Source organism: Kogia breviceps, chromosome 7, assembly GCF_026419965.1.
Source record: "Kogia breviceps isolate mKogBre1 chromosome 7, mKogBre1 haplotype 1, whole genome shotgun sequence".
Classification (NCBI taxonomy): Eukaryota; Metazoa; Chordata; class Mammalia; order Artiodactyla; family Physeteridae; genus Kogia; species Kogia breviceps.
Genome location: NC_081316.1, coordinates 40,124,539 through 40,145,675, shown reverse-complemented (window position 1 = coordinate 40,145,675; position 21,137 = coordinate 40,124,539). Strand labels below are relative to the sequence as shown.

General features: G+C 36.3%; 1 protein-coding gene across 36 annotated transcripts in view; it reads right to left on the bottom strand.

The window, feature by feature from the left end:
• The window catches only part of SOX6 (SRY-box transcription factor 6), a 645,440-nt gene that overhangs the window by 14,501 nt on the left and 609,802 nt on the right, over positions 1 to 21,137 (bottom strand). For 30 of the 36 annotated variants that reach the window (XM_067038178.1, XM_067038186.1, XM_059069816.2 and 27 more), the window contains 2 exons: positions 3,980 to 4,213; positions 1,182 to 1,398 (listed from right to left, as the gene is read on the bottom strand). In XM_067038178.1, coding sequence (XP_066894279.1) covers positions 1,182 to 1,398; positions 3,980 to 4,213 — 451 coding nt within the window. The remainder of the gene's footprint in view (positions 1 to 1,181; positions 1,399 to 3,979; positions 4,214 to 21,137) is intronic. The other 6 variants (XM_067038187.1, XM_067038161.1, XM_067038162.1 and 3 more) reach the window with 1 other exon arrangement.

Sequence of the window (21,137 nt, the reverse complement as noted above, 5' to 3'; positions counted from 1 at the left end):
CAAATAGGTCGCACAGTGTCTGAAACTCAGTGGTCAAACGCCGAAGCCGATGCTCCTCCCCAGAACACTCTAGCGTATTGTAGGGTGACCCAGACTGCTTTCATCGGCCTATTTTTTTTTTTTTTTGTATGCTGACTATTTACTTTTCCAAATTAGTTGTATGTTTTTAAACACATGCTTCTGAAACCAGCCTTGTGTTTTATGAGGTTAGTTTCTGAGTGTCCTTAGAAATAAATGGTTCTTTACTCCTCCTTTAAGGCATCTCTTTTCTTCACCTCCAAGTGAAGCTTTCTTGTTTCCCTGGCACAGCACAGCTCCTCAATTCCCCTTCCAGTTAACACAGCTTCCTTTTTGCTTCCTCCACTTCTCTCTCTCAAGCCCTTTCCCAAGTGTCTCCCTGGTCTGATGGCAGCTGCCTCAGGCCACTGCCTCCAGATGGCCCTCTGGTTTGCCACCCCTGTGCTTCTAGGTCTGAGTGTGCTGGAACCTACAGACATCTGCACCCCGCTCTGCTGACCACTGCGGTTACAAGAGGCCTCTTTCGAGTACAGACAGCCAGTCAGCCAAGTCGAAATTTATACCAGAAATCTATTACCTAATTTTTAAACAAAATGACATGAAATCAGACTTGAAGATATCAGAAACATGTCTAGTTTCTGATTTAAGCAAGAAAATCCACATTGTTACTGCTTCTACCACAGAATAATTTACTGCAACAGGAGTTCTGGATCGTATGCCAAAAATGAGGTCCTCTAACCAATGTCAAGGCCAATTATCTTGTGGTAAATCCCACAACAAAAGCAGACTATTGTGATTAGAGTCAGAAGCACCACCCAGAGAAGCTGGAAAGCTTCTGGGGATTTCTTAAGGTTAGGTTTTACTCTTTTTTTCTCCCTGTTTGTCTGCTTAAATAAACTACCAGAAACTTTGTGTGTGGGCACTGGACATCCTAGATTAGTTTGAGAGACAATGAAAGGGGTTATCAGTTGGGAGTGATCTGTTGCCTGTTTGTTTGGATTTGAGCAGAAGCCATGCTGCAAGGCTGTGTGCTTACGACAGGCCCCTTAGGTGTGTCACAACCTCTTCCCTTCCCTAATCTCCTTCCCCAAAACACTGCCAGTAGCCATCCTGTGGTTTCTTACCACAGGAGAGCCCAGGTGGTTAAATGCAGGAACACTTACCCCACGGTAAAGAACTGCCTCATCTCCTGTCTCCGAGATCTCATCAGCTGCTTATACTCCCCAATCCGGAGCTTTTTGCCATCAACAATGCAGGTGCGTTTCGGTCGAGGTTTGTATTTATAGTTCGGGTACTTCTCTAAGTGGATCTTGCTTAGCCGGGCCTGCTCCTCATAATAAGGTTGCTTCTCCTGGTTGGACATGGATTTCCAGCGAGACCCTGGATATAAAAATAGCCTTAAGTACCCCAGTGGTCAAGACAACATACTCCTGGCAAATAACTAGATATACCTTCCCACCACTTCACTCACCTGTGCTCTGAGTAGCTCCTATTAGCACACACCATCGAGCCACACAACTAGTGTTTTAGACTATAGAGCAAAGAATAATTTGGATGTGATACATTTGTTATATTAGTTCTCTCAATAACTTAAAGCTGATGCTACAATAAGTATATTGTTTTAAAACATGTCTTTGCTTCTTAAGATCGTCTCCTACACCAAGGTCGTTTCCCCCATCCATCTGCCTAGGGTTAAAAACCTAAACTTCCTAAGTATACTTTGGAGTATGACAGAATTCTCAGGAAAAACTCTCTTGGTTCCAGAAATTCAAACATTTCCCACACCGCAAGCATCTTTAGTGAAGCTGTCCTTTGATAAGATGTTAGATGTTGATATTCTTCCAAATATAAAAACCTAAGGTGCAAACTGTATCCCCTGGCCTAGGGTAATTAAAAGCCTACACTCTACTTAAGAAGTTATAGCTTTAGAACCGGAAGGTACAGTGGAAATATATATTTTATATATATATATATATATATATATATATATATAAAATATATATACCTTTTTCAAGTACTATAAACATTCATTCAAAGCCATACCAATGAAAGTACAAAAATTTTTAATATGGTTTATACAGGAAGAAGGAAAAGTATTCACTTCTCTAATATTGTTTATAAAGAATTATCTAAACACTTGACGAAGAAGGGATGTGTTTTTTTACGTGTATCAAATTGCATTTTTGTGTCTCGCTGGTGAATAAAGCGGTAACAGCTGTGCTGACTGGATGTCAGCTATTCTTCAGTGGAGATTTTTCATACATAAACAAATGGAAAAGTTGTACAAATATTCTCTGCAGCCAGCAATATCCTGGTCTGTTTTAATAGCACATCCATTCCTGTTTTTCCTGATTGTTGTGCAAAAGTTGTGTAGAGAGTCTACACGGACAGGCTTCTCTGTGTTCCGCTGGCTCCCAGCAGCTTAAAGCCCCAGTTAAGGTTTTCGGTGCGCTTAAAATTCTTGTGCTTGAAAGTTTACATTTTAATGAATATACTTATTATACTCTTAATTTTTTTTCACGAATGCACACCAATAATATAGATTCCCTACAGATGCCGAAATGGAAACAGGGAGGTTCTGTACCCATTGGAGAGCTTACTCATACTGCTAATAAAATGGCCAAAAAAGGGAAAATTTCAAAGTTAGATATCAAAATTTAGGGACAGAGAGATAATGATTTTCTTTTGAATGTCTATTAATTAGAAAAAATTTTAATATATATATTAGGACCATTTCGGTGTGAAAGGTATTTAAATTTATAAGAATAATGCCCCTATGTATATCTCTGAAACTCTAAAAATAAAACCCCACTTAACTATAATGACATTTAGTATCCATCTTGAAATTCAAAAGTCAAAAAGAAAAAAAGGAAAATCTTGTATTTTAACATTTCAACACTATTTGATCTTACGTATCTTTAAAATTTGCTTCGGGGTCGCTGCCTCAAAATGTCTCAGAATCAAGTTAAATTATTTATACAGTGACAAAACATGTGTATTTGTGTATGTCCAGATCACTGATATTTACTCAGGTTAAATATTTATTGCTTTTGAACAAAACATTTAAAAAATGAAAACCACAGTTTAAGTCTCTAATGTTTTTCGGCTTCTTAAACGGCTGCCTTTGAGATTTTGTCACATCATGACAGCTTAAATAGAACAGTGCCTTCTGTGTTTTTTCTTTTTAAAGAGGAAACATGTTGACTGTAATGCTGCATGTTGAATAAAATACGTTCAATATGTTAAGCACAATAGTTCCAAACTGTATAATCTGCACTAGGCAAGCTTTACACTAATAGAACAAGGCTTGAGTTTAATCCGGAGAAATGGGAGAATCACTCTGGCAAGTTACCACAAAATGGGCCTCTGCCCTGTGGTCTCTGTGTTCAACTCACTGCTATGAAATTTGAACTAGTCATATCTTATTAAAGTAAATGTAGTTTTATTTTACAAGTTTTAAAGTTATCATTAGAGGCACTGTTCTACACTCCATAAATTTCACACTATTTGGGGGCTCACCCCTAGCCCTTGGTGAGTTCTTTCAGAGGGACATATGAGCCCAAGAATTCTAAAGCAGAAAACTGTAGGGTCTGTGAGTGTTTCCAGGATTTCACAGCAACGTGACGAATTTTAAAAGACTGAATTAAGAAAAGGAGATAAAGCTTGTCTCCATGATTCTTATTTTGCAGTGACCTCTCAGAGTTGCCCTATTAACACATAAAATAAATAGTTTTGTCTCTAAAACAAGTTTTTAGTCAGTCCTGCCCTGGCACCTGGTGGATGTACTAACTCCTAAACCTAAATGCTACGGTGCAGGGTGGGGAATGCAGAGATGATGACAGTCTCCTGAGGTAGCTTGCTGAGCTCCACCTAACTTCCGCAAACCACAGTCTCCCTCAGGTGTCACATGAGGCCCCTTCTTTCCACTCGTTAGAAGATCAGCATCAGCGGCTGCACTCACCTAAGATTTTGCTAATGTTGGAGTTATGCATGTCAGGAAAGGCCTGAAGGATTTTCCTCCTCTCATCCTTCGCCCAAACCATGAATGCATTCATTGGTCGCTTGATGTGTGGCTCACTGCTGGCCCGGCCACGGGCATCCCTGTAGACTCGTGCTTCAGCCACAGTGGCACCTCCTGTTGGCCAACAATAATACTGCTGTAGTTTAGCTGCAGAGCCATTCATTGCTTTACTTCCTGTAATGTCGGGGCAGGAAGAACAAGATGGGTGCAAAGCATTATTATCTGGAGACTGTTAACATAGCTGGTCACCTGGTTCAGCTGTTTTCCCTAGGCCCTTCTCTTCTTTTTAAATCAACTCTTGGAAGCAGAAGACAATTTTAGACGACAGTTCTACAGGCTCTTCTGAGGTAGGCCTCAAAGACACACTGGGCAGAATTAATTTTGCATGTTTTTATATACCTAGTACATTTTTACTACAATCAACTCCAAGTAACCTTTCCTGCATAATTTCTCCTTTCAAAAGCAGGCTCTTAACTATCATTTTAGCCTCATTTGCCAAACACTGTAGCCACTTCAAACTATCTCTTACCCCAAATAGGACTCTCTTTCACAATACTGTGCCTTGGCCAGTGCTCCCCTCACTGCCTGGAAGCCCCTTCTCCTACTTCTTCACGCTACTCATCCTTTAAGGCCTATTCAAATGTTGTGTGTTTCATGAATTAATTAGTAATTCAATGATAACTATTAACTGAGCAATTACTATGAGTTAGGCTTTATGCCAGGTGCTAGGCATACAAAAGTGAATAAAACAGCACCTGCTTTTAAAGGAGCTCACAGTTCAGGGAGGAGACAGACCCCAAACAGACAATTGTAACAGAGTGTATGGTAAGTGCTCTAATATTGAAGTAAACAGGGCATCAAGAGGGTGCCAGCAGATGGGACAGTGAGCTAATGCCTCCTAGGAGAGGTGACATCTAAGCTGAGTCTTGGAGGACGAATAGGAATTAGCACGTGAATGGGGGGAGGGCAGTAAAGACCGATGGGAAGGGTAATTCAAGCCAAAGGAAGGGCATTTGCAATGATGCCTCCCAGGATACATTCATTCCTTTTTCTTTAAATGTTACATGCTCCAAAGAAATTACTTACTTATGTGGCTATCTCTCTCTAACATTTCCATTCCATCCCCAGGAATATGAGCCCCCTAAAGTTAGTGTTTATGTTGCACTCATTTTTGTATCCCCAGGATTTTCCATGTAATAGATACTCAAATACTTATTAAGTAAAGGATTGTTCAGTTTTCAACTCATATGCAAAAGTAGTAGACTAAAAGGCAGTCATTTCAAGGGTCCTGATATATTTTTCTGCTGTGTGAGGGTAGTTCTTTAACATCCTCTATGAAACTAAGTCTAAATTCCTGATATTTTATAGTTTCCAAAGAAGTGACCATAGTAACCTACTAGACTGAAACCTTCTTGAGGATATGGCAGGAACTGGCTCTCCTTCACTGCTGTATCCCTAGGTTCCAATAAAGCACATGGCATACAGAGTTTCAGTTAGTAAAATACATTCAATTAATGAATGGTTGAATAAATGAATCAATGAATGAACATAGCTCTTGCTTGCCTTCATACCCCCTACCAGCATGATACACTCAATGTGTGCTTTACAGGTGGCAACTACTATATATCTCCCTATAGATTGAGAACCCCTATAGTTAAATGTAAAGTTGGACTGATGGCCTCAGCCAGAGCTTCTACTGCATAAACAGGAAAGCCTACTCCCAAAAGTTTAGAAGCAAAATATACATTAAAACCTACATCTCTACATTTTGGAAAAAGTAAATCTTTTCAGCTCAGTGGAGTGATTATACAGGAACAACATGACCCAATCCATCTCTGCCCTTCTACTCTATTTCTAGCTACCTTGATTAAGTAGAAACTTGTTTGTGTCAGAGCTAGGAATAAATTAGAACATTAAAGTGCACTATTATTTGGCAAATATGGTCATCATTTATTGCAAACAAAAGACAGAATAAAAGGGCTGAACTAATATTGTCAATTCTTTTCTAAACATGAAGAAGGGCAGAGGGGCCCCTTTCTGAAGACCATGCAAAATAAAATATTTATAAACAGCCTTTCTTTTAGGCCGACTAGACAGAATGATCCCTTACATGAAAAGTCTCAGATCCCAAGATGCATAACTAATATGCTACCTTTTTGCCACCATACCCACAGTACATTAATTTCATTTAAAATGCACTGACCATACAGGATAAATTGATTTCACTTTATATGGGTTTGACAGCCATGTTTATTGTGCAGTGAAATGTAGTGTAGCTTCCAGCTGACAATATCCATCAACACAGGGCAATATGCTGACTGCTGGGCCAGATGAAGGCATACATTACTCTGGAAGTGAAACACTCATTCAGATACGACAGTGTCTTCTCCTGAGGATCACCATAGTAATTTATGATGCCCTCAGTGCCATTACTTTACAACTGACATGAATTCAGCAATTTATATACTTGCATGCATACATATAAAAGGAGACAAGCTTGTGGAGAATGTCAGATGCAAAAACATTTCAATATTATTCTAAGTTAACTACTATGCTACAGGTGATTAACATTTGAGATCTGCTTTTACTGTCATAGCTTTTCTTTACCTCTAGCAACACCAAATAGCCAGCTTCCATTTATTTATTCACTTACAAGATGTATTTCATTGTTAACAGGCAGTTTTAATCTCCTACAGACTGATCATCATAGATTTTTAGACTCTGGTTTTAGTAGATCTTCTACTCCATACCAATTGATTCTCCCAGACATGTCCAAACCTAACCCAGTCTCTCTCCCTCTCATTCCATACTGTAGTCTTAACATATCCTTCCTACTCACTTCTACCTGACTAAATTCCACCCTCTCCAAGGTATAGAGTTCAGGTCCCACCCTACCAACTGTCCTACACTGACCTTGTCTGTCCTCCCATAGTACATATTATTTACATGACACCGACTGACACTGAATTAATTACACAGCAGATCTCTAGTCTCACAAGAAATACTCCCAGAAATTGAGAAATTCAAGCACAGTACATAGTATAAAAATGTGAATTAAGAAAGGGAAAATAGAAAACACCAGCGTGTATGCACATGTTTTTTTTCTTGTCTCCTTTTCTCTCTCCCAAGCAGAGTCAACTGCAAAATGAATGGGACATTCCAAGTTAAAACTAGAAATGTTGTATTAATGAACCAAGATTTGGGAAGAAGAGACTTATCCAGAGAGACCAAAAGTTTTGAAACTACTTTTAAATTGGATCTGATATATGATCAGAGTCAGAATTTTAAGAAAATATAAAGGGGCCATAACATCAAAAGAATATTTAGAAAGTGTCTCTTAACTCTCCAAAACTGCTTCATGAAACAAACTGGTGAAGGAATTATTGTTGTAGCAATAAAAATATATATGACTGTATATATGTGTATAAACTCAGAAATTTAAAAAGAGATTGTATTTTAGGAAATCCCATTTAAACAGGTAAGGAAAATTCTATATAATAATATAGAATTATTGGGCTTCCCTGGTGGCGCAGTGGTTGAGAATCCGCCTGCCGATGCAGGGGACACGGGTTCATGCCCCGGTCCGGAAAGATCCCACATGTCGCGGAGCGGCTAGGCCTGTGAGCCATGGCCACTGAGCCTGCGTGTCCCGAGCCTGTGCTCTGCAACAGGAGAGGCCACAACAGTGAGAGGCCCGCGTACCACACACACACACACACACACACACACACACACACACACACACACACACACTATATATATATATATATATATATATATATATATATATAGAATTATTTTTAAAAGGTATGCTATTAGTCTGAATATTTGAAGCCTAAAATTTACTTTCTGCTATAATTAATTTTAGAATCTATATATCAAATGTGACTTCATGCTGCTCATTTATTTTCAGAAATAACATCAAGTTAAAAAGGGGTGGGGGGGAGGCAATTCATTCTAAAGTAGCCAATGCTCTGTGTCAGAACCCAGAATTATCCTAGGGAATTGCTCATAATTCTAAGAGGCAGATTCTTTTACTTTTAATAGCAGAGGAATCATTTGTGAATTCAATGTTCATAATATGTCTTCTCATGGAAAGCAGTTGGAAGAAGCCTAGACCTACAGCTATGTACTTGGAGACTACTGCTTTCCAGTTGACCTAAGAGTCTTTAATTACCAGCAACACCATTCCTAAATAACGGAAGGTCAACAGTACCACATTAGGCAACAAGGGAAAGCAATGGTCCCCTTTACTCCAGGAATTCCTGGTCTCTCTATTTCCCTGAGTTTAATTCATCCTTCATCTCCCATATCACAGTCTGTGTAAAGGCAAACTTTCAGATGAAAAAAGATAGTCTATGAGGAAAAAACAGAAACTGTCAAGGCAAAAACTTTCTTAGGGATCTGTGATTTAAACGATTGAAAGAGAATACAGAAAGTTGAGTTTTTCCAGGTGGGCTGGAAAGAAGGCCAGTTTAACCATCATAGCCTATGGCAATGGTCCTGAACTAATCCTGGAGAGGCCCCCTTTCTGGGTAAATGCCAAGGGTTATGTGAGTGAATGAGTAAGCGTTTTGTGTGGATTTGTGCATATATAAATTTCTCCCTAAGGAGGAACTCTAGCAAATTCTATAATGTGCTTAGGAATCATTTATTTATGCATCAATTCAGCAAACATTTCTGACAAATTTCAGATGTACCCAGCATTGTGATGGAGCATACAAAGATAAATAATACATGTGACTTGTTTTTAAGGAATTTGGTCCAGTGTGGGAAACAGATGCATAAATAGAAAATTACAAAACAGTGTAAGTGCTAACACGGGTAATTTCAAGGTACTATGAAAGCAGAGAAGGGAAGCTATTACTGTTGTTGGAATGGACAGATATGAATAACGTGGAAGCTTCAGAGAGGAAGTACTGCTTGAGCAGTATCTTAAAGGAAGAGTAAGAATTTACCAGCAGGTATGAGTGTAAAAGCATTCTAGGTTGGAGAATGTGTGAATATAAAGGCACAGAGTTATAACAAAAGCACAGAGGGTTTTAGGGAATAAAAATAATCTGGCTATGCCTTGAGTTTTTTTTTTTTAAAAAAAACAGGGGAATACCAAGAGATTAAATTCGGAAAGTAAGTAGGGGCAAGATTGCTAAGTACCTTGACTTCAAAGCCAAGAAGTCTTTAAGGTTTTTATTATGAAAAAGAAGGGTAGTGACATGAACAAATGTGTTCTACAAGAGATGAAAATGGAAGCTAAATGAGAAGTTACCACTGAATAGTCTCAATGATTACCAGTGAATTGGCAATAAAGAATACAGAAAAATAAGGTGAATAAATACCTCCTCACAGGCCCATTAAAACTTACATTTTGTCAGACAGAATGAATGTAATATAAGTAAAATATAGCACAAAAGATTCTCTTCTGGGATCCAGTTCTGGTAATGGCAGAATAACGTATATCAGACTAACTTTCAAGCAGATAATAATTATAAATGCTGGAAAAAATATGAAAAAAACAACCAGTTGAAGGTACTTGAGATTTACCAAAATTAAGAAGAAACTGGAGAGGATTCAATCTTAGAAAGAAATGTCACTGAGTAAACCCCTTGTTTTCATAGTTTTTCCATGAAGACACTCCCCAGTCTGAGTAGCATGGAGTGGCTAAAATGCAAACAGAAAGTCAGTCTTACTTGGCCTAATGTATCAGAAGAGACAGTTTGAGGCTTCTGAGTGCCTGACACCTGAACTTCACATGTATAGGGATGACTTCAATGATTCTGGTGGAAACCAGGGCTGTATATCTGAAAAATCTGAGCAGAAATTTCAGCTGATGCCCACTGCAAGGGAAACAGAATTTGGATTTGAATCCTACAAAGTTAGAAAGTATTCATGAAAAATTCAGGCTTTCCACTGAAACCCCAGAGGGACCACTCTTTAGGAATAAAGACTGTATGCTAAGACTAAGGATTCATCTTAGGACTGAAGACAAAACTCTAACAGTCACTACCTAACAGTGCAAAACTAAGCCTCCACAAGTTCAATGTGACCAGCAAGTATTTTAACTGCCTCCTAGCACAAAAATAAACATTCTTAACAGAGGAAGATAATAGAAGCCAGAGTCTCTACAATTTATAATCCACACTGTACAGTGTATAATAAAAAATAAAACACTAGTTGTGCAAACAACCAGGAAAATGTGACCCAGAGACACACCCCCCAAAAAAAATCAACAGAAAGAAACTGCAATGGCTCAAACAGTGTAATTAGCAAACAAGGACTTTAAAGTAGCCATTAAAAATATGTTCAAGGATATAAAGGAAAAGAATATCATAATTAATGCATAAATGGGGAAACTCAGCAGAGAAATGAAACTATAAAATGAAACATGGAAATTCTAGAACTGAAAGACGTATTTGAAATGAAAATACACTGAATGGACTTCATAGCATTTTCAAGTGCAGAATAAAGGGTCAGTGACCTTAAAAATACATCGAAAGAAATTAGCTAGTCTCAAAAACAGAAAGAATAAAGCTGAAAAAGTAAGCAGAGACTTTGCGATATGTAAAACAATATACTGTCCTAAGTGTAACTGGAGTTCTAGAAAGAGAGGAGAGAGAATCATGACAGAAAAATATTTGAAGAAACACGGGCTGAAAATTACCTGAATCTGGTGAGAAAAATCACCTTATAGGTTCAAGACACTCAGACAAATGCAGGCAGAATAAATACAAAGAAAACCATACCCAAACACTAGTTAAACTGCTGAAAACCAAAGACAAAGGGAAAATGCCAGAGAAAAAGGACACATAATATATACAATGAAACAATAATGCAAATTATGGCTGATTATTCATTAGAAACAATGAAGACTAGAAGCCTATGGAATATCATTATACTGCTAAAAGAAAAAAAAATCAATGTAGTCTTATCCAATGAACATATGCTTCAAAAATGAATGTAAAATATATTTTCAGACAAAAGCTGAGAGAATGCATTACCTGCAGACCCAGACCAAAAGAGACACTCAAGGAAATTATTCAAGATGAAGAGAAATAACATCTGATAGAAACTTAGATATATAGGAAGAAAAGAAGAGCATTGAAAATGAGAAATATGTGACTAAATTAAGAAACTTTTTTCTTCTCTGGATTTCATAATAAACAGCTGATTTTTAATGTTTTTAAAAGACAAGGGACTATTTAATACAAAATACAACATTGCATTGTGGGATTTATAATATATGAAGAGGTAAAACACATGAGAGGCACAAAGGACAAAGGTAGTAAATGTTAATGTTGCTTTATTTTATGAGTAGTAGTATAATTTTAACTGTAAGGATATTCAAATTAAGACTGAACAGTGAATCTAGAAAAAAAAATTTTTTTTAAAATACAAAGAAGTATAGCTAAACACCAGTAGAGTAATTCAAATGGAAGACTAAAAAGAGGATTCAGAAGGAAACAGTAAAAAGATCAGTGGCTGTAAAGCGGAGGGAGGGATGAATAGGTGAACACAGAGGATTTTGGGGGCAATGAAAATACTCTGTATACCATAATAATAGATACATGTTCTACATTTATCCAAACCCAAGGAATGTACAACATCAAGAATGAACCCTAATATAAACGATGGATTTGGAGTGGTTATGATGTGTCAACATAGGTTCATCATTTATAACAAGTGTACCACTCTGGTGGGATGTTGATGATGGGAGAGGCTATGCATGTGTGAAGACAGGGAGTATATGGGAAATCTCTATCTTTCCCTCAGTTTTATTGTGAAACTTAAACTGCCCTAAAAAAAAAAATGTTTTCATAATAGTAGCTTAGAAAAAGGATTCAATTAAGCAAAAGGAACAAAAGTAATAACAGAAAGCCAAAAACTGAGGGAACAAATAGAAAAATTGCAAATTGCAAGACTTAATCCCATCAAAATTAATAATTACATCAAATATAAATGAATTAAATAATCCAGTTAAAATTGGAGATTTTCAAAATGGATAAAGAGTAGAAATCAATGAATAGGAAACAATTTACAAAGCCAAACATTGGTAATTTGAAAAGATCAATAAAATTGATAAACCCCTAGTGAGATTGATCTACAAAAAGGGAAAACAAAAATACCAATATTTGGATTGAAAGAGGGGATATCACTATAGATACTATTCACTTTAAAAGGGTAGAAAGCAAATATTGTGAATAACTTAATTCCAATAAATTTGACAACTTAGATGAAAAGAACAAATTCCTTGAAGGACACAAACTGCTAAAATTCACTCAAGAATACATAAGAAGTCTGAATACTCCTATAGCTAATAAAGAAATTCAATGTATAGCCAACAACCTTCCCACAAAGGAAACTCCAATCTCAAATGGTTTCACTGGTAAATTCTTCCAAACAGTTAAGGAAAAACTAATAGTAGTCTTACACAAACTAAGAAAGTAGAGGAAGAAAGAATACTTCGCAAATTCATTTTATAAAGTAACATCATACCCTGACAGAGATTTGAACATAAGTGCAAAAATTCTTAATAAAATATTAGCAAATTAAACCCAGTAATATGTAAAATGGATAATAAAACATGACCAAGTATGATTTATCTCAGGATAAATTAAGTTAAAATGTAATAGTAATTTAATATTTGAAATCAGGTGATGTAATTTAACAAAACAAAGGGGGAAAAACATGATCATCACAATAGATTCAGAAGATGGTTTTGACAAAATGCAATACCCATTCATGACAAAAACTCTCAGGAAACTAATAATAGATAGGAATTTCCTCAGTCTGATAAAGAACTTTTAAGAAAAACCTGTAGGACATCATACTTAATAGTGAACTACTGAATGCTTTCCTCCAAGATGAAGAGCAAGGCAAGGGATGTCCACTCTTACCACTATTAATCAACATTCTTCTGCAGGTAAAGAAATAAAAAGCAAGCAAAATGGAAAATAATAAGTAATGTTATGTGTATTCATAGATAATATAATTGTTTACATAGAAAATTAAGAAATCTGCAAAGTAATTACTAGAACTAAAAAGTAAATTTACCATTATTGCAATATACAATATTAAAATATTAAAATCAACTGTACTTCTATATACTAGCAGCAATTTAAAAAATAATTTCTTAAGTTTACATTCATAGTAGCATCAGAAAATAAAATTCTTAGGAATAAATTTAACCAAAAAAGTGTGCAAGAACTCTACACTGAAAACAATGTAACAGTTGTGAGTTCAATAAAGTAAACCTAAATAAATGGAGGAATACACCATGTTCATGGATCTGAAGACTCAATATTGTTAAGATGTCAATTCTTTCCAAATTTATCTATAGATTCAACCCAATCCTATTAAAACTGCAAAAGACTGTTTTTAGAAATTGACAAGATGATTTTTAAAACTATATGAAAAATAAAGCTGTAAAAACATCCAAAACAAACTTGAAGAAAGTTGGAGGATTCAAACTACCTGATTTCAAGACTTACAGTAAAAAATACTTTGTGACATTGTAAAAACTAGAGTAATAAAGAGAGTGTGGGATCGTTAAAAGAATAAACAAATGTATTATATTAACACATATATGTGGAATCTGAAAAAACTGGAACGCACGATCTTATTTACAAAGCAGAAATAGAGACACGGACATAGAGAACAAATGTATGGATACCAAGTGGGAAGGGGGGTGGGTGGGATGAATTGGGAGATTGGGATTGACATATATACACTATCGATACATATATTTCATATATATATATACATACACATAAACACTATGTATAAAACAGATAACTAATGAGAACCTACTGTATAGCACAGGGAACTCTACTCAATGCTCTGTGGTGACCTAAATGGGAAGGAAATCCAAAAAAGAGGGGATATATGTATACGTATAGCTGATTCACTTTGCTGTACAGTAGAAACTAACACAACATTGTAAAGCAACTATACTCTAATAAAAATTTTAATAAAGAATAGACAAATAGATCAGTGGAACAGAACAGACAGTCTAGAATTAAATCCTCCTCACATATATGGTCAATTTTCAATAAAGACCTAGGCTATTAAAAATGATCATTTTTTCAACGAACAGTGCTAGAACAAGTGGACAAATATGGGGAAAAAAGTAAACTTTGACCTCTTACCACACATTACACCCAACAATTAATTGAGATGAATCATGATTTAAAACAAAAGCAAAAACTATAACACTCCTCAAGGAATATCTTAGAGAATATTTTAGTGACCTTGTAGTAAGCAAAGATTCTTAGATATGGCAGATAAAGCACTAAATATACAAGAAAAATAATAAATTGAACTTTTTTTTTAATCAAAATTAAGACTCTGCTTATCAAAAGTGATTGTTAAGAAAATGAAATGTTAAGGCCCAGACTGGGGAAAAATACACATCTGACAAGACTTGTATCAAGAATATATAAAGAACTTCTACCAAAAACAAAAAGTAAACAATATAATTTAAAAATAGGCAAAAAGACTCATAAAAAAACTTTACAGAAGAAGGTACAGTTATGTCCACTGAGCACATGAAAAGGTATTCCATGTCATTAGTCATCGGGAAAAGGCAATTAAAGCCACATACCATTTTGCACCCACTAGAATGGATTACAACACTAAATGTTGGCAAGGATATGGAGCAACTGGAACTCAAACATATTGGTAGTAGAAGTGTAAACTGGCATAACCATTTTGGAAAACAGCTTGGCAGTTTCTTTTAAAGTAAAATATACATTCATCGATGACCTGCAATTCCATTCCTAAATACTTACCCAAAACAAATGAGAACTTTTCAGAATATAATAGCACTTTTATTCAGAATAACCGAAGGCTAAAAATAACTGGAAAATGGACAAACTGTGGTATATACATACAATGGGATACTATCCAAAATAAAACTATTTCAGTGCTTAGTTCAAAAAAGGTAAAAACAAAAGTACCAAAGTAAAACAGAAAACCAAACAAATAAACATAAGTGATATTTTTCTCAAAGATTCTTTTCTCGGTAAACCTGAGTATGTGGCATATTCAGGCCATTGTGAACTCAAAAAAAAAAAACAGTCTCATTTAGCAAAAAGAATTATTAAAAGGGGCAAAAATGCTACAATTGGTTGCTTACTAATAAAAAGAGACAAATATAATATACACCATTGGGTCCTTGACAATCACACTATTTTAGACTACTTTAGTCTATCAATAGAATAGTTAATTTTCTCCTGTGGGATTTTGAAAGAGTTACATGACACATTTGAGTTAACAGAGAAAATGATCATGAGTGCATCAGAAGCAAAAATGTAGAAGATGAAGGAATATTAGGAGAAGACATGAAAGATTAGGAAAGGAGGAACTTATTAATATGACATAGGTTGGATTTTTTTCACCAAGTTTATTCCACCAAATGTATCTTAATATTGTAGAGGTCTAATTCACTATGTTGTAGGGATGGCTGACAGCTGTCTGTCCATGATTATGGAAGTTCTGCTAACTTTGCACTCCAACTTACTGCCAGAATGTGAACTTACTTTCATTATAAGAAGGCTACTTGAAATTCAAATTTGATTTCTTCTTGGAAAATAAAAGAGATGGATGATTTGGCTATCCTAGTGGTTTACTTGGCAGGAAAATACATTCCATGGCTGAGCGAGAACCTTAATCATTAGAGAACTGATGTGTTCATCTTCAGAGAAGGAGGGATACCAGCAGTGGAAGAGTATGGTTTGAGCTCTGTGTCTTTTACAGAGGATTAGCTAGATAGGTTAGCAAAGAATGACTTACTGATGGGTGTCATGATTTAAAGATGGCAAATGCAAAATATGGATGCATAGTTCTTCTGAACTAGAGGTTGGTTAAAGAAAAAAAAGGAACCAGAGATACAGGAACAAAAGATGAATAACCTGTGGTACTTTGATTAAAGTGTTAATTCTTCATTTGACCAATGCAGGAGAAAGCCATAGGAAAATTTTCATTCCCCTATTTTCATTTTAAGGTTCTTTAATCCCTACCTACCTCAAATGCCCTACTTACCTCAAGTATTGAACTTACCTATACCAAGAAATTTACTGAATAAATTAGATAGGTAGATGATAGATAGATAGAGATAGAGATATAAACATATGTAGTGTACACATAAAGAAAAAATTCCACTGGACAACTCGGAAACAGACATTTCACTAATTAGAGTACCAAAGTAATTCTTTTAAAGAACAGTTTATGTTTTTCACTAGTCTAGACCAGAGATCAGTTTCCAGAATAGAAACACCAAGTGTACTAAGGAATTTTACCTACAATAACATTTACATAGTTCTTTCAGTAAATACATTATCTCAATCCTCCTTACAATCCTTTGAAATGGGTAAGAGGGTCAATATATTCACTTCACTTTATAGATGAGGAAACCAAGGCTCAGAGAGGCGAGTTACCAGGCTCTAAAATAACCAGCTGCTAGTATATTGCTAACAAGGAACAGAGCCAGATCTAGAACCTAGGTCTTCTGACTTTAAGTCTAGTGCATTTCTCCTACACCAAAGCTACCCCAGGCACTATTCAGTGACATGAAATAACTCTGAATCTCAAAGCCCACCATTCCTTGGCTGGAACATTGCTTTCCCCCTGTAGGGATGCCATTTCCCTGCACTGTTAAGCATATTAAAGGAGCCTATTACCAGTTATGAAGTTCATGCCACTATCTAATTGGTCCAAAGATGCAAGAGCATGCAAAGAAAGCACTAAGGAGTGAAATTACAGCAGGGATTAAAACAATGCTAAATTAATGCATTCCTTGGTTGCAGGATTATGAGCAAGTGCTATTGTAGATAAGGCTTCTATTTTTTCCTATTGGAAACTCCATTCTCTTTAAAAGATCAACAAGAAGAACCAAAAGGGAATTCCCTAAGGTCAGCTCTGAGGAAACATAAACCTCTAATTCAATAACTCTGCTACTGCTCCGAAAAAAGGCTTTATTATTGCAACATCCATATGGAGCCAATTGGACATTAATGACTAATCAATCCCTCCCCTTTCTATTCTACTTAAAGTGTCACAAACCATGTTTAGATTAGCCCATTTCCTGCTTAGGATTGCTCAAGATGTCTTTTGTTCTTTCAGGACCAGCCTGATGGAGGCAGCTTAAACAAACACCACGACCAGAGTGGCGCAGGAGTTATAAAGTGCCATATGTGAGTGAACAAAGGGGCTATACTAAAGCCTTTTGTGGTATTTGTTAATGTTTTTCATCTGAGCTTAAAAAGGCTTAATGACTTTGTGGTGAGCTGATGCATGTGGCTCGTGGCTTTGCAAAATGAAGGAAATTCTAACCAGTGATACACCAGGCTGTGTTTTCAAGTGTCTCCTGCTTGCAGTTTTGGTGCCCATGATTACTTTTTTTTTTTTTTTTTTTTTAATTCTCAAGTTATATTTGCTTTACTCAGACAGCTCAACAGAGCCCTTTATCTTATTTCAACTATGGGATCCTAGGGCAACTGTGATAACTTATGTGATTCTTTATTTTAATGACCTGAAAGTAGCACAGAACATCAAATGCTCTTATTTGCTATTTGTATGCACAGGAGAGGGCTTACAGGCTGTTGAGTCCAGGCAAAAAGGCATTATTTAAGTTTGAACCAGAGGCCACTGTGGAGGAAATAAGACAAAAATAGGTTCTGGCTCCCTAAGTTTTCAGGAGAACCAGTCTCAGATTCAAGCAGATTCCCTTGGAGAATACAGAGGCTGGTGAAAAGCTGGTAGACTAAATAATTCATGTTGCTCAGCAGCTTCTGGCTTCATCCAACTCAATATACTACCATAGACTCTACATGAAATTAAGAAGCACAAACCAAGATGAAGCAAATCTCAGAGTTAGTTAACAAAGATACTACTAAATCCAACCTCTCATTTCCACCCTTATCACTCATCAATTGCCTTGGCCTCATTCTCTCTGGTGGACTGTTTTAAATACCAGCCTTCTAGCTGATTTTTATTTCCAATTTTGAGTCCCCAGTCTCTACTTTAATACTTCTTCCTAATTTCAGCCAGGGTAATCCATCACAAATGCAATTCTGACCAGAGTACTCCTATATTAAAGTCTTCAGTGGCTCCCTAATACCCAAAGGATGAAGTCCAAACTCCTTAGTATGGTATTCAAGGCTCTCCATGACCTGGCTCTCTACTATGTCTCCAGTTTCATCTTTAGCTAATCTACTTGAAAATTTTTTGCTTTATAATACTGAACTACTTCTGGTTCTCTATATACCATGTTGCTTTATACTAGGAGTCCATGCTTTCCCTTTTCCTGGAATTTCCTCTCCATCCTGCAATCGACTCATGTCAGGGATCATCTTGCCCAGACAGTCTTACCTGGTTCGTCAGGTTGGGCTAAGTATTTTAGGCTCCCACAGCACCCTGTGCCTGTCTCTATCTTACATTTGCTATATTTTATCCAAATTGCCATGTGTATCTGTCCACCTTCTTCACTAGACTATGCACCTTAAAAGGGCAGGAACCACACTGTGTCTTATTCATAACTGCTTTGCTAGGGTCTGGTGCATAAGCTGGCATAAGGTAAGTACTCAAATGTCATAGCAGAGAGCATTTGACATCTTCGACAGTGAAAATTTTAGAATGAGATTCAAATGTCTACATGTTGCATTAGAATCTGAGAATTTCTGAAATCAGATTTTGCATAAATCCCATTTATTTCTTATATTCTTTTAAGTACTTTGCCTTACTTGAACTCTCTATAAAGTAAAAATGGCTTTAATGAGAAAATGTACCCACAGTTGCTTGGAAGTCAGAGATCATTGGTTCTAATCTTACTTCTTTTATTGACTTTCCACACTATACAAATCTGAAATCGTGGCCTCCCACTTCCGGGGAAATCCTAAAAGGATGATAAGGCAAGTCGGAGCTTTTTGGAAATATTAAATCTGAAAGCTATTCTAATGCTGTCGGGTTTGTGTAAATATATACAACTGAAGCATATATTCAAATAGGCATATGATGGGACCTTCCCAATAGAGTCAATATGAAAAGGATAAAACATGCTCATAGAATTAGGGAATTTTAACATGAGAGGGATATTAAAGATCATCTAATCCACGTCTGAGGTTAGAGAAGTTAAATTGCCCAAATCTCATAGTTAGTAAATGGCAAAATCACAATGAACTCAAATGTAACTATTCCCAAAGTTTCACACTTGCCATCAAAGTAAATAAATTTCTAAAATGGTCAGCTGAATTGTTTCAATGGTATCCAGACTTAGATTAAAAACTCTTAACAAAATTAATTTAGCTGGTCTTTCTTCTTCATTTCATTTGTCCCAGGGAATCTGCCTTTTACTAGAATGAGAGATGCAGATCACAGGTGCAGTAGAAACTAATTTTTTTAAGGTTAGGGATATGGAAATAGACAGTATTAGAAGAAGAGGGCACAAGGATTTGGGCTAATCAACTCAGTTTTGTAGTCTGTCGAGACTTCTTTGCCCTGAAAATCTGGTAAAAGTATTTGAAAGGTACTTAATATTTGTGTGGTTTGAAAGATTGAAAAAAAAAAAAAAACTTTCACAGGTTTCTATTTTTCATTAAATTTTTCTGCTTTTTAATGAAAACAAACAGGAAAAAACTACTTCAACAAAGGCAACCAACTGAATCAGCTCATCTTGGAGAAAAATGGGAGTCAGTGTGGCTCAGATGCTATGTAGTTAGACAGATGTGGATTTGAATTTTGATTTGATCTTTCCTAAGTAACCTTGGGTAAATTATTTCCCTTCTCTAAACTACAGTTTCATCTCCTTATAATAATTTCTGTTTGTCTGGATCCTTGTGAGGATTAAGTGGGAACATAAATTTCCTAGCAGTGACTAGAACCCAGTACCCACTCATTAAACAGTAGCTGCCTTTAGAAATAGTAGCAGTAGTAATGGCAGTAGAAGTAGTAGAATGTCTATTCTAGTACCAAGAACATAGCAGGTGCTTAACTCATATTTGTTCCCTTTCTAGTCTTTCCCCACACCTGGGTGATACTTCCTATACTGCACAGTCCTGTCCTTCAGCATAGTTACAAAATGAGCCCTTAGCTGGAGAGTGCAATTTACTACTTAATGGAGCCTCTTTTCTGACCCAAAGCTAAAAATATATTTCAAGAGTGTCCCTATGATATAGAACTAAAATGTGTTGAATATGCATTAAGACACAATCAAAAAGACCATCTCACACCTCCTCAGTTCCCACCTGTGGGGCCTGTAACCAGACTATGCTGCTCAGTCCAAGCCAGAAAAAAAGGGAAAAAAAAAGAAGAAACCATTATCTTGAGAATTTATAGATCAGCTTTTTCTAAAGGACTCACTGGAATAACAAAGAATTAGGATTACTGACTGTATAATAAATAAAGGGCAGGGAAGTTTCAGGGACATTTGACAATTGTTTTTCCTCTCTCCTCTACCAGCAGTTTCTGTGACTCTGCAGCATGGAGTAGCTGCTGTTATCATTTTTCATTTTGTCCTCATGCAGGATCAACCTTCCTAGCGAAAAGTCAGCATATATTGAAGAAGCATGAAGTGATTTCTCTGCCATGAAAGTAAATATACATAAGCCAGTAAGGTGCAATTTTTATTTTTAGTAAAAATTTTAAATGTTTGAATATACTGCTTATGAAATTCTTCTCTCCAGGGCTGTGACTTGGGATATTAAGTTTTAGTTCAGAGTTACTTTTTACAGCCTACTCCTAAATTTAATAGTTTACAGTATAACGCAAATATCGATGGGTTCTTACACAATCTCTTCCCTCTGGTACCATGATCTAATTTGGGACATCATGTCTAAGGGTAAATATCCACTGAACAAAATCATTTAAAAAAGATCACTCTCCTCTAGTGAGAGGCAAAAGTACAAGACTGATCTGTAAGGCATCGAACAGTCACAGCAGACAAAGTGAAATCATACGTAAATGAGTATTATACCCAGGAGGAAAAGAGGTATTTTTTAAATGACTTGAATAAAAACCCTCCTAACACCTACTCAGCTCTGCCATGATGTAATATGAAAAGACAGCCATTGAATAGCACCTCTGAAAGGACATTAAAGAGAACAGAGGA